Source organism: Notothenia coriiceps, unplaced genomic scaffold (assembly GCF_000735185.1).
Source record: "Notothenia coriiceps isolate Sejong01 unplaced genomic scaffold, NC01 NC01_scaffold00037250, whole genome shotgun sequence".
NCBI classification, from domain to species: domain Eukaryota; kingdom Metazoa; phylum Chordata; class Actinopteri; order Perciformes; family Nototheniidae; genus Notothenia; species Notothenia coriiceps.
In genome coordinates this window covers 15,428,923-15,444,581 of record NW_011369951.1, presented here as the reverse complement: position 1 = coordinate 15,444,581, position 15,659 = coordinate 15,428,923, and the positions used below count along the sequence as shown (strand labels likewise).

The 15,659-nt window shown below is 40.3% G+C and overlaps 1 protein-coding gene across 1 annotated transcript in view; it reads right to left on the bottom strand.

Moving 5' to 3' along the window:
- LOC104967368 (CUB and sushi domain-containing protein 1-like) overlaps window positions 1-15,659 on the bottom strand; it is a 192,487-nt gene that overhangs the window by 76,362 nt on the left and 100,466 nt on the right. The window contains 7 exon segments of the mRNA XM_010796776.1: window positions 3,444-3,653; window positions 4,725-4,841; window positions 6,663-6,732; window positions 7,082-7,200; window positions 12,513-12,617; window positions 13,511-13,607; window positions 13,705-13,829. Coding sequence (XP_010795078.1) covers window positions 3,444-3,653; window positions 4,725-4,841; window positions 6,663-6,732; window positions 7,082-7,200; window positions 12,513-12,617; window positions 13,511-13,607; window positions 13,705-13,829 — 843 coding nt within the window.

The window sequence follows — 15,659 nt, the reverse complement described above, 5'->3', positions numbered from 1 at the left end:
GGTTCTCATTGAAAATGACGTCACGGCTCCGCCTACACTGCGCTACTATAGTTACTGCCCCAGCTACTAAACTGTAATGGAAACGCAGCATAAAGTGAGCCAGTCCTAACAAGGCCTAACGAGGCCTAGCCATACCGAGCGAGGCCGAGCGAGGCCCTGTAGTGGAAATGCGCCATAAGTGTCACTAGTACGGTCAGAGGGCCACTAGTTAATCAAAAAGCTTGAATGTTGGTACTTTGGTGCTACGAGTGCTGCTCCTGGCGTCACTAGTAAGGCTTATGTGGTAACTAGTTGGACAAAAGTGCCACTAGTTGCTGAAAAAGAGTGACTAGTATAATGTTTTATTGAACTAGTAAAGCAGAGTGCCAAACTATGTGACCATATATCTAACAAGTGAAATCAAAGAGCCAACTAGTGCAGGCAGCTGTCTTCTGATATCAAGGATATGGAATCAATCAATCAATCAATGTTTATTTATATAGCCCAATATCACAAATGTTACATTTGTCTCAGTGGACTTCACAGTTTGTACAGAATATCAGTATGACAATACGACACCCTCTGTCCTTAGACCCTCACATNGAGTATGTTCATAATGTCTTTGTGTAATTTTCAGATATGTTATATTTACAAATATAGCATGATAGGTCCACTTTAAAATAAAATCCACATAAAAATACTTTGTAAATATAACATATCTGAAAATTACACAAAGACATTATGAACATACTCTGAAAATATGTAACATTATCTGAATTAAGATGCAAGAGCTCTATAGAAGAAAAATTAAAAACAGTTATAAAAATGATATGAAAAAAAACTACAGATCTGAATACAAGAAAATTACAATAAATGTGAATGCAAATATGTATGTGTAATGTTGCTGTAGAACAAAGATCATAATGGACAATGTTGGAAGTGGAACCATTTCAATGTTGGAGCATGTGAGCCATGTGACCTATGACTTCAAAAACCTCCTGCTTACCCACAAAGGCCTCCATAACCTGGAGTATACCCCCTCTCCCCTCCGCCCATCCTCTGCTCTGCTAGTCATCAGAATCCCTCGCGACACTATAGCTTTTAGCTGCAGTGCTCCCAGACTCTAGAACTCCCTCCTCCCACACATCAGACAGTCTTACACAATCACCACATTCAAATCCCAATTAAAAACCCACCTGTTCAAATCAGCCTACTCACTGTAGTGCTCCCAATAATCTGTTTCCCCTGAATCACTTGTCCCTATCATTTGTGTTCACTTTTGGCGCATTTCCACTACAGGGCCTCGCTCGGTATGGCTAGGCCTCGTTAGGCCTTGTTAGGACTGGCTCACTTTTTGCTGCGTTTCCATTACAGTTTAGTAGCTGGGGCAGTAACTATAGTAACGCAGTGTAGGCAGAGCCATGACGTCATCTTCAATGAGAACCACAGAAAAACAACATCAGCCGTTAGATGTTAGCACTCAAGCTCACAGCTCCTCATATCTGTTCAGAAACTAGACAAAAGTTAAAAAAAAGTACAAACCACTGGTTTATTTATGTCTGTATAGGCCGTTGTTGTGAGTGTGGACGGTCGGGGGAAATAGTGCGTTAGCTTAGCCGATCTCCATTCAGAAAACACGCATTTTAAAAGGTTTTTTGCCTGCCGTCTTGTCTGCAGACTTGTCAAAGCATTAATTCATGGTTTTTACTAACCGGTATCAGTATGATGTTACTTCGGTATCATTTTGAAACGTGTAGTACAATTAAATCACGGTCAAATATTTTCATTTTGTTGTAGTTCTAGCCCCCTTGCCAGTGATTCTCTCTCTAGTTTAGCATACTCAGTTGGCCCGGAAAGAACCTCGATTTTGGAGAGCCAGAAAAACTGTGAAATAGTACCCGCTAGCCGGAACTACGCTAAGTGGAAACGCAACCAAAAACGGGCCGGGCACGGCACGCTTAAAGCAAGCTCCGCTCTGTAGTGGAAATGCACCATATGGCTGCTTGCCAAATCACAAAATGACAATTTCATTCAATTTCATTCAAAAGTTTTCTGTCTGAGGCATATAGACTTCAAGGGGCATCACCAAAAATAAAAAGTTGACTAACAGTTGCTGCCAGGCTACCTTTATGCAGGAAGAAACTGCATTTGTACAGGAACACCTGTGGGCTAAACCATCCCAAGTCCTGATTGGAGACACCACAAAGGACACTTAAGAACGCCAGAACTGAGTTCCCCTGCCACTTTTAGATACCGACCTATACAAATATTGACTAAAAGACCTGGACATAGTGGAAATACAGAAGGAACAGAAAAGTAAGTAGTGACAGATGTACTGTAGAGGTCCCATGTGAAAGCAGCATCAAGGGAAAGAGATGGAAAGGATAAAGTGATACTGGAGGCTGAGGAGAGAATGTGGAAAATGTAAGCCAAAAGTTGTCCAAGTCATAGGGGAGTATGTGCGGCTGTGAAACTACAATCAAGAACGTATGATGTCAGAGTGCCAAACACTAAAACTGGAATCAGAGCTCCCTTAAGATGTTATTAGCGACATATGGGTCTAAAAATCAATGTGAGGGTACTTTCTATTGATTTTTTGGCACTTATCCCTCAGAGATTTTGTGGATGTGCACACTGCAATTCAGCCTACTGAACCATATACCTCCTGGACCTTTAAAACAGAACCTGAGCTTACAGTATGTCATTGAGTGCTGCGGGCCGAAATCATGCACCCTGTCAGAGCTCTCACAATGTTTTCATTCAACAAAACCAATCATTGTATTATGACAGGACAGGATAGTTGATGTTAGATGAAAAAAAGCATCTGGTGAAACTTTATTTAAGGAAAATATGTCCACAAGCTTCAAAAGCCGAAAGTGGAAGTAAGCAGTGACAAGAGATGGCGTTTTAGGGGACTTTGTCATTGCAAATTAGGAGGAAAAAAGGGTAAAAATACTATGTGGGTTAGCCTATGTGTAAGTAAGCCTTGCTCTACTTATGCTGGCGTATAGACCCACAGAGCATCTCTGGTGTCTTTGAAGTGAAACACTTAGGGCTACGAGCAAAGCCTGCTGGACAAGATGCCAGTCCCTCACAGGGCTTACTAACAATCCATCTCTTTTAATGATGAGAGGAAAGCTATACGTTTTTTTTTTTAAGTCTTTAGCATTCCTCATCCACGGATCAAAGCTCAAAACCTAATAGCGATGCGTTTTTCATTGAAGCCTTCATTCTTGGACTTGAGAAGGCTTTGTTATGTGGGGACTAGGATTATTCAGAAACCATAGGCAGTCCATCTCTCTTTTCTAAATCATTCAAGGAACCATCTTGTGTTCCCAACCGTTGGCTCAATATGAACACAGGTTGAGTCCCTTGAGGGGCCACTTTCAACTGGAAGCGCCTGCAGGTACACCTAAGGGTTTGTGGCCTTAGGTACAACATTCAAAAATCACACGTAAACTCACCCTGATAGGTTAGTTTAAACCCTGGTCTGTTCTCTGAATGGTCACTGTAGAAGTGGATGACCGTCAGGTGGGTAGTGCTCAGCAGAAGGGGTGGGATCTGAGAGCCAGTAAACTGTCCAATCAGAGCAGAGCTGTGCTGTGGTCCAGCTCTGACCTCAAGGAAGTCGTGGTTGTCTTCAGAAGAGAAGTTTAGGAACTGAATATGTGCTCCTGGAATACATACACAGATTGTATTAGACTAAAACATATTAAATATATATGATAATAACAGTAAAATGTATCTTTAATGAATGCAACGTAGTTTATTTTGTACATATTTTCACAATCAGTCCCAAGGATACCAAAGATTACCAAAGCAATATAAATTACAAGAATCAAGTCTTTGATCATTAATAATAATAAGCATTAATGAAAGAAGTATGTCATATCCTTTCCACTCAAATCCATTCCATGCCAAAATACATACGTAAAAGGTTTCTTTTCAAACCATCACTTACTCATAAACAGTGGCGAGCCGCCGAATATCTTAGGCCCTAGGATATTCTACAAAATAATATTTAAAAACATTTAAAAAATATATATATATTTAAATATATTTTTAGTTATATTTGTCATTAGTTTTACCATAATAACTTGATTTAATTGTATTTAAAATAACATTTCCAAAGAAATAAATCCTTCAAATCTGCCTATTCAGTTTCTGTTTGAATGTGAAGGGTTAAATGAAAGAAGCTTGTCTCTGCGAGGTGAAGATAGGAGCTGATTGGTGGTCCTGCTATGAATTCACAGAGGGCCCACTATAGTAACTGAACGAAAGAGTAATGTCAAATTACAGTAAAATTGACCAATCATATTTTCCCTCTAAATGGGTGGGTTTTATTATCGCGGACTTTATGACATTCCGCCCACTGTGAAGCTTTTCTTGTTTCCATAGCAACAATAATTTCAAAGAACACAAATTGGGTTATTTACAGGTGTTGTTTTGTGTGGTAGACGGTCGCTTTCATTGATGCGTTTAGCACCCCGGACCGTTGTTTTGATATTCATCTGAAGTATACGCTGTGACGCAATAACTCCTTTTTTTCTTTTTTTTTTGAGGGAAGGGGTGGGGGTCAGAGGGCCTAGGTAAAAAGTCACGGCTCGCCACTGCTCATTAAACAGCATTATAAAGCTTTCAATAAATATTATGTTGCTGCTGCAGATTTGGTGCTAGAAAAAAGTATTTGTTTTCCCAAATAAACCAAGAGATGTACTGAATTCTCTTTATCCCATAATACTTACCATATCCAGTTGGCAGGGTGATTTGCCAGGTGCAGTCCAGGTTGCCGGGATAGTTACCAGGGAAACCCGGACTGAGGATGACACCACTCATCTCAGACAACACCCCGCTGCACCGAGCTGACAACACAGGCCCAGCAAACACATTGTTAAAACAGGCAACACATGAGAAATGTAAAGTGGAGATCATCACTTCATCCCCTCTGCTCTAACAGGAAGAAGGTTACAGAGCTAAAAAACAAGAATATTTGGAATTACAGCAACAAGCAGCAACCTTTGGGATTTGAGTACCCTTCGGTTGGACAGGGGGATTTATTGTATTGACATTTACACTCAGTGGCCACTTAATAAGATATACCTCTACAATCTAATGCAATTCAATACAGCTGTTTGTATTGTACCTTTGCAAAGTTTATAATGTTCCGTTTTTTTCTTGCATTCTCAGTTTAGGTTAAAGACAGTGAACATTAATCCTTCGTAGCAAGTATAATGCATTAGTGGCATACAAATATACATGTAAAACAAACTTGGAGATAACAGAAACATTTTGTTAGTTAATTTGGTGCTACTTGCGTATATGAAATAACATTTTAAAGAGAGAGGATATCATGTTTAAAACTAAAATCTAAATTGTATAGGGGCTTGTACCATGTGTGTTGAATACCTGTATATCCTTGAGAACCGTTAGAGACAGACAGATACATTTTTGATATTATAGCTCCCCATTATGACCGCCAGTGAGCAAACGACTTGAATAACTTCTTCAACAGATTTGATCAGTCATGCGTGTTTTTTGCATTTTGTAAATTGTGTAACTTGCTGCTGTTAAATACCATCCAACTATGTGCAATATGTGCTATATGTGTAATATATACATTATTATATACATATGCCATTAATAACTGTGTAATATATACATGGCTGCTAAATCCTAAGAACTGTTACAGGATTTGTATTTTGAAAAGTATTTTTCTTTACTTTTATTTTTTGTATTATATCATAACTTAGTACTTTTTTTTAAACATATGTAACATTAAGCTGTCTGTGGCTCTTTCCTGCTGTAACGATGCAAATTTCCCCTCTGTGGGAATAATAAAGGTATTCTGATTCTGATTATGACTCACCCTTCTGTTGACAGGTTTAGAAATGATTTAGTTGACGCAAGTCTCTCTGACTAGAATAGGAAATGCTGGATTTAATAAATACTGAAGGAGACTGTGGCTGAGTTTAGTTAGTCCTGACATGTCAAGGTTGAGTTTAACTCGAATTGGCTTCCCAGACCTGCTACAAGTTTTCAACAAACACAAACATCGATGTGATCAAGGTCCCTAAACTCCTTTGAGGAATTAAGGAAGCCTTGGCTCACATAGCAAGCTACAAAATTATGTTTGTATCCAGCAGGTATATTGATCATATCATTTAGGAAGTTGCTTACTTCCACACATCTGATTCCAAGGTTATATATAACTAAACATACCAAATAATTCATATTTAAGAAGTTCTCATTTAATTACAACTATTCATTTATTTGTGAAATATGTAGGTGAATTTACTTTTTTTTTACAGTTTAAAAGATAAACAATTTAACTGGCACTGGTCTCAGTTTCCTATCATGTGTAACGAAGGAATTCCACACAACAACTTGTAATCAAATGACATTAATAAAGAGATTTCTTATCAGCCAAAAAATTGAAAATTAGTAATAAATAAAAGATATTTTCAAAGACTTCTATGTGACAATTAACCTGTAAATGTTTAGTGTTAAGACAGCACAAGCTCACATCTGTAATCTACTGGAATGCTTCAGTCACTTCGCTGTGCAGGACGTAAACGTCTATGTTAACAACACACCTGAAGGACATATGCTTTTCCCCTTGGGTCAATTATTCATAAAACAATTCAGCCAGCAGAGCGTGTGTGTTCTTAGTCAGTGTGTGTTACCTATGCAAAGAGGTGGTGGGTAGTTCCATCGACGCACAGTCCCCGGCATGCAGGAGATGTGAGAGTGGCCCTGGAAGTGTTAAAGGAATAATACACTGGGTTAAGTTTAAAAAAAAGATTTAAGATTTTCTAGGTTTGGAATTTGACTTTTACTTCATTTAGGAGCATGACAACCATTTCATAGTCTGATTAACACATACAGTAGGTGAAAACATTATGCAGCCAATGTGGAAAATGTTATGGTATGTTTGCTAAGGGTTATTGACAGTAGTTTTTGTCCATACACACGTTTTGCTGCCCAATATTACGTTTTTTTTCAAAAAAACAACAACATGAACCAGTTATTATACAATAATCTAAAGTTACAAAGGTATATTATATACTCTTCATGTGTTAATTGGTCATGTTGTGTTCATTACCTGTAATGTGTAGCCAGGCTCACAGGAGAATGCCACCACCTCATTGACCATATATCTGTCTCCTGACTTAATGCCATTGGCTGGTATCATTGGCTCTGGGCAGGTGGTAAGTCCAACAGCTACAAAAAAAAAGGACATAACATGATTATTATGTTTTCCATTTACATTTTCTATGGAAACACCAAGGCTTTGTCAGACATTGACCCATGACATGATAAAAGTAAGCAAAATATGATATGATCATCTCTTCTTTAAAGGTGACCTATCATGCAAAATGCACTTTTGTACGTCTTTTATACATGAATATGTGTCCCCGGTGTTCCAGGGAACTCACCAAGTGTCAGAAAACACAACCCTCTCTATTTTCCTCCATACCCAAATCTCTTAAAAAGGGGCTGCAACAGATCTGATACAGACTGATCCAGATTGGAACACTTTTATGACGTCACAGAAGTGGCGCTACGGCTAATGGGCCAACTCCACCAATCAGGAGGAGACAGCCAGGGACATTGCCGTTCGAAAGTGCTGGAGACGCTGTAGTACATATGCCAGGCCTGTAGATGGTGCTGTTCTCACAGAATCAGCCCATGCAAAGGCACTGTAAAATTGAGAGAAATGAGGAATGGCTAAAATGCATGATGTTTGGTATTTTGAAAAATAAAAAGTATAAATATGCCTTATATAGGTATGGTCCTACACTATATTATTCAAATATAGCATGATAGGTCCACTTTAAGTTCTAGACATCTAAAACCACATTGCTGTCTTGACCTTAATCATCAAAGTAATCATGGAAAATTATATCTTTTTTTATTACACTAAAATCACAGGAAAAATAGATACCCTTTTCTGTTCCCTGCCTTGTCTTTGCTTCAAGATTAATCAAGAAAAACACTTTAAAAGGTCCCCTAGTATACTATTTTTCATCAAGATATTATAGGTCTCAGATATATACAAAACATGTCTCTGAAGTATTTGGCTCCAAATACTAAACAGATCACCCAATGTAGCATCCCATAACCCCCTCTGTTTCAGCCCTGTTTCAAAAGTGCTGATTCTCTGTCTGTTACTTTAGATGAAAATAAGGAGCCACTCCCCACGCCCCTCTGAGAGATATTTGGTTAAAAAGAACACAATGGTTGGTGTGAATGAGGTATGATACCTCATTCACACCAACGCAACTCCGGTTCAAGCTCCGTGCTAGAGCTTTTCAGGTTCAGAACCGGTTCTTCGGTTTAGCTCCGGCTCTTTTCACACTGCCCAGAGTCCAACTGGTGCTGCGTCATTGCGTCATCGTTTGCGTCATGACGTAACCGTTTGCGTGCCTGCTTCATAAAGCCAAACCGCGCGGAAACCCCTCACAGCTGACACCGACAACAACAACAATGGCCGATTGTGCTCCAGCTTCCTCTGTACCTCTTCGGAAGACCAGATTCCCAGTAGGTAGCTGGTTTCTTCAGTGGACCACTGCTGCTTGTTAAGTTTCTCCATCGTTGTGTACAAACTGGATAAAACGCCGGCTTTTTGTTGTTGTTCAGGAGTTGATCCCGGCCCTGCCCCTGCCCCCGCCTCGACGTAAGCCTGACGTGTGCAGTGCTTTTGCTCCAGCCGGACTATTTTTTGGTGCTTGAAACGAACCGGATTCCGGAGCTAAGAGGCTGCTCCGCTGCGGTGTGAAGAGGAAAACCCGGTGCTTTTCAAGCTACAGCTCCGAACCGGCCCTGAAACACCGTTCGTGTGAATGAGGTACAGGAGGAGATTCAGGGGGGAAAGGTGGGGGGGGGTTACCTTGGTTGCTGATTGGCTAATGTTTAAACAAGCCAAAAAATCGTTATGCCCTCTTAAAGTGGCCAAAATCTGATCAGCTCATTTTCAGACAGGTTTTTATATAAATGGATCAGGACAAAAAGTGAGAGAATCTTTTGTCCTGAAACTTTCAGAGTCTCTTTACACAGAGGGGACACATGTTGATGTAGAAAATACATGAACATTTTGATTTTGCACAATAGGTGACCTTTAAAGCATTGCTTTTCCTGTCAGTTGCATGTGGCCTTTTTATTAGATAAAAACAGCAGTTTATCTATATTATATACCACTTGTTAACATCCCACAAGGTTATATTGTATCAAAGTAAACTCAAGTTGTTTAAAACATATGGGAAAAATTATAATATTTAGATACATTTTATGACAAACATAATGTGGCAGATACATTTTAAAATGGTCATAATGTTTTTTCTTTGCCCTAATAAACAAGAGCCTATTTATGAGCTAGTACAATAACAAAGCTTGTATGTCGTCAGCTGTGACAGTGGCCTCTGAAATGTGCTTAAAAATATGTGAAGGTAACATAATGACTTTGGTTGTGTATTCCCAACGCAATAAAGGTTAAACACATCCTTAATAAGTTTGACAGCAGCCCGCCCTTCATCAAACAGTTTGAGTAGGGGTGTATCTGTGTGTGTGTGTGTTTCACTTGAAAACTTCCGCAGGAGACTGCCCTAGAGCGGTTTCCATGGCAACACAGGGGTGGAAGAGGGATAACGAGAAAAAGAAAGAGAGAGGAGTGAATGCTCGTGTGTGTGTGTGTGTGTTTGCTTGTGTGTCTCTTCTTGTTGATTCATTATCTACCTTCCTACCAGCAAAACAATGTGATCCCACTGAGCTCACACGCACACACACGCAAACAGACACACACACAAATCCAGGTGGCCCAGCCCCAGCATATGACATTTGCGAGCATGTGTGCATGACTGACTGTTACATGAGTGTGTGCTTGCTGCGAGGGGATGAGGGGGACTTTCGAAAAGATGGAGCATAAGTGAAAAGGCTGCATGAGACTGTGACTTTGAGACACACACCCATGAACACACAGTGTGTTATTAGGTCGAGCTTCAGCAGGCTGTCAGGACAACTGATCAATGAAACTATTCCATTTGGCTGACCATCTCTTTCTCTCTCTCTCTGTGCAAGCAAACGGCTACTTCTTTTCCCTGGTTATGACAGAGCAGTGATGCCCTGTAAAATGCTGACTATATCACAAAACACCCCACTAGGGCCACTACACTACAACTAGATAGCGTCAGCACTTAAGTCTAACTGACTGGATTTACTATACTTCTGTTTCAGTTTATTTGAAGACAGTCAGGGGAGAGAGATGGCTCACTCTAGCTTCAGAGGAAAGGCCCTTTGGTCAGCTTAAAACAATAAGAGCATCATCACCACAATCATCCTCGGCTCCCCAGCAGATGGTGTTGCCCACTTATACTTATACTTCAAAACTGACAAGGAGAATCCTAACAGGACATCAGATACATGTGCGGTCTTGTTCTTTCTGTTTCTACAGGAAACACAATGGAAAACAAAGACAGTACAGTGAAAACAACGTGAACAGCAGTGTGCTGAAAGGCTCTACAAATAATTACATTATTCCAGGTTTTCGAGTTGACATTACAATTATTTATTATGAAAAAGGGAAGTGCAATTTGTTTTAACTAAAGGGTTTGCTATGAGAATTAGCATAGACAATTATCTGAGGGCAAATACTAATGTGGGCTGATCTTATCACCTATTGAATTGGTAAATTGGCCGACCTTGGCAAAATGTCGTGTTTAATGAAAAGTTAAAAGCCTACTTTGTGGAGAGACCTCCGGTTAAGAACCTCTAAGGCAAACGTGGAAAAAATTGGGCGACAGATTAAAGAGTTGGCAGTCATTTTGAGATAAGCAAAACCATCATCTGAGTCCTGCAAGTGCTGCATATGGCAGTGTAAAGTTTGAAATCTAATTTTAAAGGGGATATTGGAAAAAGTTCTGAGCATGCTTGGTTTTGTAATAACATGGCCTGCCTGCTGACTAACATTATGAAACATCATAGATTGTGTTGATTTCTCCACAAAATAGCAGACATTGACTCAAACACAAAGGCAAAAACACCCAAATTACCCATTACATATACGCTTTACATACTTTAACATGTGTTTGGTTTATTTAAAAAGAGAGACCCTATATCAAAAAGTACAATCAGACCTGATTTCAACCGACCAAAATTGCGAGAGAACCCCAACGGTGGCGGCATCAAATAAAAAAGGACTACGGAAAAAAATACAAAAGAGCCATACATGTCCACTTTTTTGTCCTGTTATAATGATTTGTCATGTGATCAGAGCTCATACAGAGTTAGCTCAGACTCTGTTAGATATTAAACATAGTGGCACACAGACCCAAGTCCTACACAGCCTTATTTAGACTGAATATAATATATCATTGAACTGAGCCTTAGTCAGGTCTCAGATTGGGTTTTTGTTACAAAGCACAGAGAGTACCCATCCAAACCTCTCATCACAACTTTCCTGTGAGCACTCTTCCACCCCAAATCCTCTCTGCATGGACAATGTGGGACATGAAGAGAAAGAAAGCCTAAAAAGCCCCAAAGTCTGCCACCTGCTGTGCTCTCAATTCAGTTATACATTTGTGCAGGCCTGAGCTAAATAAATGCTAAAATAAAAAAGATTGGCTGAGGATTATTTATGATACTGTACAGGGAGTTCAAATGTAATGTAATGGATCTGGCACATCCAGTTATAAAAGCCACACTAAAAAGCTGAGAGTAATCGCAAAAGAAATAGAAATGATGAACTGTCCCTAAAAATGACCACTCTTCCAGGTTCTCATTCCTAGTGATGGCATGTTGACTAATAGAGCCAGAAAAATACAGACCATGGACCCACAAACATGTGCATTCACCTACACACAGACACACAAAAAATGTGCGTTCAAACACACACACTAATGCTCTCTCACATACTCACAAACGGGGACATGTTCATTGAGCTAGAAGTGATTCTAAGCTAAAACAACTACAAAGGACTGAAAAGCACAACCGTGACCTGACAGGTGTGTACGTGTTTATATGCATGACGTTAATATCCATGTCTATACCTCTGTTTGTCTACACATTTGTGTGTGCGTATCTGCCTTTTTTTGGACATGTGTGTGTATGGCACAATCACAACTTGTGTATGTACGTGTCTCAGTCTGTGTGCTCCCCTTTACGTCCCTCTAGGTGTGTGAGCTGTGTGTGGGCTCCGATTTGGGTCTCAGTATGTGTTCATGCTTCAGGGCTGTACCAGTTCAGGTCACTGACTCTTGTTATTTGATGTTGAAGTTTTGGTGGAAACGGTGTATCGTGAGTGTGTCTGTCCGTGGGTTTTATGTGCATTGTGGTTTACCTATCTACATGTGTGTCTAGATGTGTGTCTATATAGTGTCTGTCTATCCATCTATCCATCTATCTATCTATTGATCTTTCTATCTATCTATTGATTTTTCTATCTATCTATTGATCTTTCTATCTATCTATCTATTGATCTTTCTATCTATCTATCGATCTATCTATTGATCTTTCTATCTTTGTTAAAAGCTTTAACTTACTCTTGTATTCTAGGTGAAAACCAGCTGCCACCACACTGATGTCACTCTGAAAGTGCAGAAGGAGCTGATTGGACGTTGAATTGAGGAGAGCGGGAGCAGTTGTTCCTGTGAAACACAAAGACAAACGTAAATGACAGAATATGAAACAAGAACAGCAACGTTTGGTAACACAACACAGGGAATAAATAAGGACAATTACATTTAAAAAATATTTTAATGCTTTGAATCAAGACTTGCTGGTTTGAGTATTGTTTGAAGCTTGTAAATGATGTGTGGAGAGGGTGAGCGACCCCGCGCCCTCTACGGACAGCTAGCATTTTAGTGTCCTTATGTGAAGCATCCCTCATCTGCACCGGCGAAGCAGCTCAGAGGCCGACCGCAGATCATTGTGGTTATAGTGGGCAGCTCCCTAGTGTGCTTCCTTGAGAAGGGCACAGTCATTTGTGAGTGTGTGTGTGTGTTGCCCTATGGGCGGCATGTTTAATGTGTGATAGGTGTGTGACAGGTATGTGCTCGGGGCAGGTCACAGGGGAAACTCCTTTGGGAAATTGTAAAAGGTTAGATCATTCTTTATCCCTCGCTGTCTTCTTCCTCTCCCCTTTTCTCTTCGATCCTTCACTCAACCTTGTGCTAAAACTCTTTCCCTCCCACTCTCATTTCTTGTCCTTCTTTTACTGCCAGAATGTCTGACAAATTATAAGTATTTTTTAATGTTTGTTACTTATTAGAGATATATATCATGTTTTTTGGTATTACAAATCATCCATCATAAATCTCTGGTTTGTGCTGTTTGTGTGTGTGTGTATCTATAGTTGAAGACCTGTCATGTGCAATTCATCATAGATCTTGTGTGGGTATCTCTGTCAATCTATGTGTGTGTGTTTGTGCATCTATAGTTTAGGAGCTGTCAAATCTCATCCATCATAGATCTCTGGAGTATTTGTGTGCATGGGTGTTTGTGAGCTTGCGTGTATGTGTGTGTGAGCATATTGTCATACCAGAAAATGACCCTAATTTAGGAGCTGTCATGTCTCCTCCATCGTAAATCTCCAGAGAATCCCAGTTGTGCTCAGTAGCGAACGTAACCACTTGGATCTATATCGAACAAAGACATGGACTTAACAACCTTAGCTCATGCACATCTCACATAGATGTTTTAATAGTTTATTTATAAGTGTATTCATATGTGTACCTGTATCCCGGCCCCTTCACTGACATGGATCCTCCACAGACAGTTGAGGCTGTTTGGGTAAGATTCAGGATAGGCAGGAGAAAGGACTGTACCGCGACGTTCAGTCAAATTGCCACTGCAGGGAACTAGAATGGAAACATGAAATATGAATTCCTTGGCAAAGTGTATTAACTAAATAGCTAAAAGATAGGACAGCTTGTTAGAACAATTGCTCTGCATACCCTGAAACAATGTGGTGATCAACATTACCACAACAGTGAGCCAGAGAGAGAAAATATGATAAACATTGTTTATGGTTTAATCTAAGGTGACAGTTGAAAGCTGTTGGCAACAGGCCTCTACTCAGCAGGGAGGAATTTCCTGCAGTCATACATTTAGTGTGTTGGAATGAATGTCACCCTAGCCCTAATAGCACAGGATGATACATAGACAGGACGGATTTCATACTGTATATCATGGGTCGGCAACAGGCGGCCCGCGGGCCATTGGTGGCCCGCCAGCAATAACATTTGGCCCGGAAAATTATTTTAATAAAAATAAAATATTATTTTGAGATTCTTTTTTTTTTTTACAATATCGGACCGACAGTCACATATATAGGCTATAATGTCCGAATAGAGAATCTACCTACACCTGAAGAATGCTTATTGTACTTTTATCCACGTTGAGAGTGAATGACACTATGACATTATTGTTGTATGTTTTAAGTGACTGACCCCAGGAAGAGTAGCTTTTGTCAAGAGCAAAAGCAAATCCTTAATAAACATAAACATAAACACACAGCACAGGCACAATCTGGCAGCGGGGTGCACTGACGCTGATAGTGGATCAATGAGTAGGTGGGTAGCGCGTGGTGCTGAAATAGCCAACATGCGGTTTGTGGTTTGAAAAAAATAACACCAGCTCACTAAATCATTCAAACGTAATTTTTACTTATATATGAACAATAACAAAGTTCAGTCAAAACATTGACAACAAAATCGGAGAAGCCACTTGATCATGGAGGGCGAGGGGTGCATATGCTGCCGCCCCAGTTGGCAGCTTTGTTTTGAAAGAAAAGTTTTGGCTCATTGGACATATGAGAAAATCCCTAATGTCCGAGTGCAAGTGAATGCAGCACAAGACGTGAGCCTTGTAACCCCTCCCCCGGACCTGGCGCGAGCACGGAAATGTGATTGTCATTTGAACGGGACGGCGCAAAACGAGAAGCATTCGGTCTACAATGACAGAGAAGAGACTGTCTAGTTTGGCTGTACTCAGCATTGATTCAAAACGCACTAAAGCTTTGGATCTTAATAAGTTGGTGAGCAGTGGAGGACTGGCCATCTGTAGAATCTAGAGAATCACAAAACGGCACCGCAGCGAGGCTCCCCCCCCCCGTTGACAGTTCACTAGCGCTCCCCCCCCAAGCATTCGAACGTGTAACCTGTTTTAACAATCAATTATTTAAATAAGCCTTTAATTATGTTCCGGCCCGTCATCTGGTGGCTCAGAAAAAAATTGGCCCAAGGCCATACTTACTTGCCGACCCCTGCACAACATACATGTCAAACTCAAGGCCCGTGGTGGATTTTATTGCGGCCCGCAGGATAATTTCTAATCACTATTAGATCTGGCCCGCCGGTATATTGCACGCACACCTTCACTCAACCCTGAGGATTTCCTCAGCTCAGAGCCTGAGTCCAAACATCGATGAACTTGTACCCAAGATGAGATGCCAAGTATCTGCTTGAGCTAGCATCACAGAGCAGTACACTGAGTTTAAAGGTGGGGTATGTAAGTTTCAGAAACCGGCTCGAGATACACTTTTTGTTATATTCCATGGAATGCTCTTAACATCCCGATAGCAATGAATATCTTGGCAATGAATCGGCCCGTCGATTTACCTAACCACGCGTACGAAAAATGTCATGATGCCGAAGGTGTCTCTCGTGAAAAAATTACCTGAAAAACAG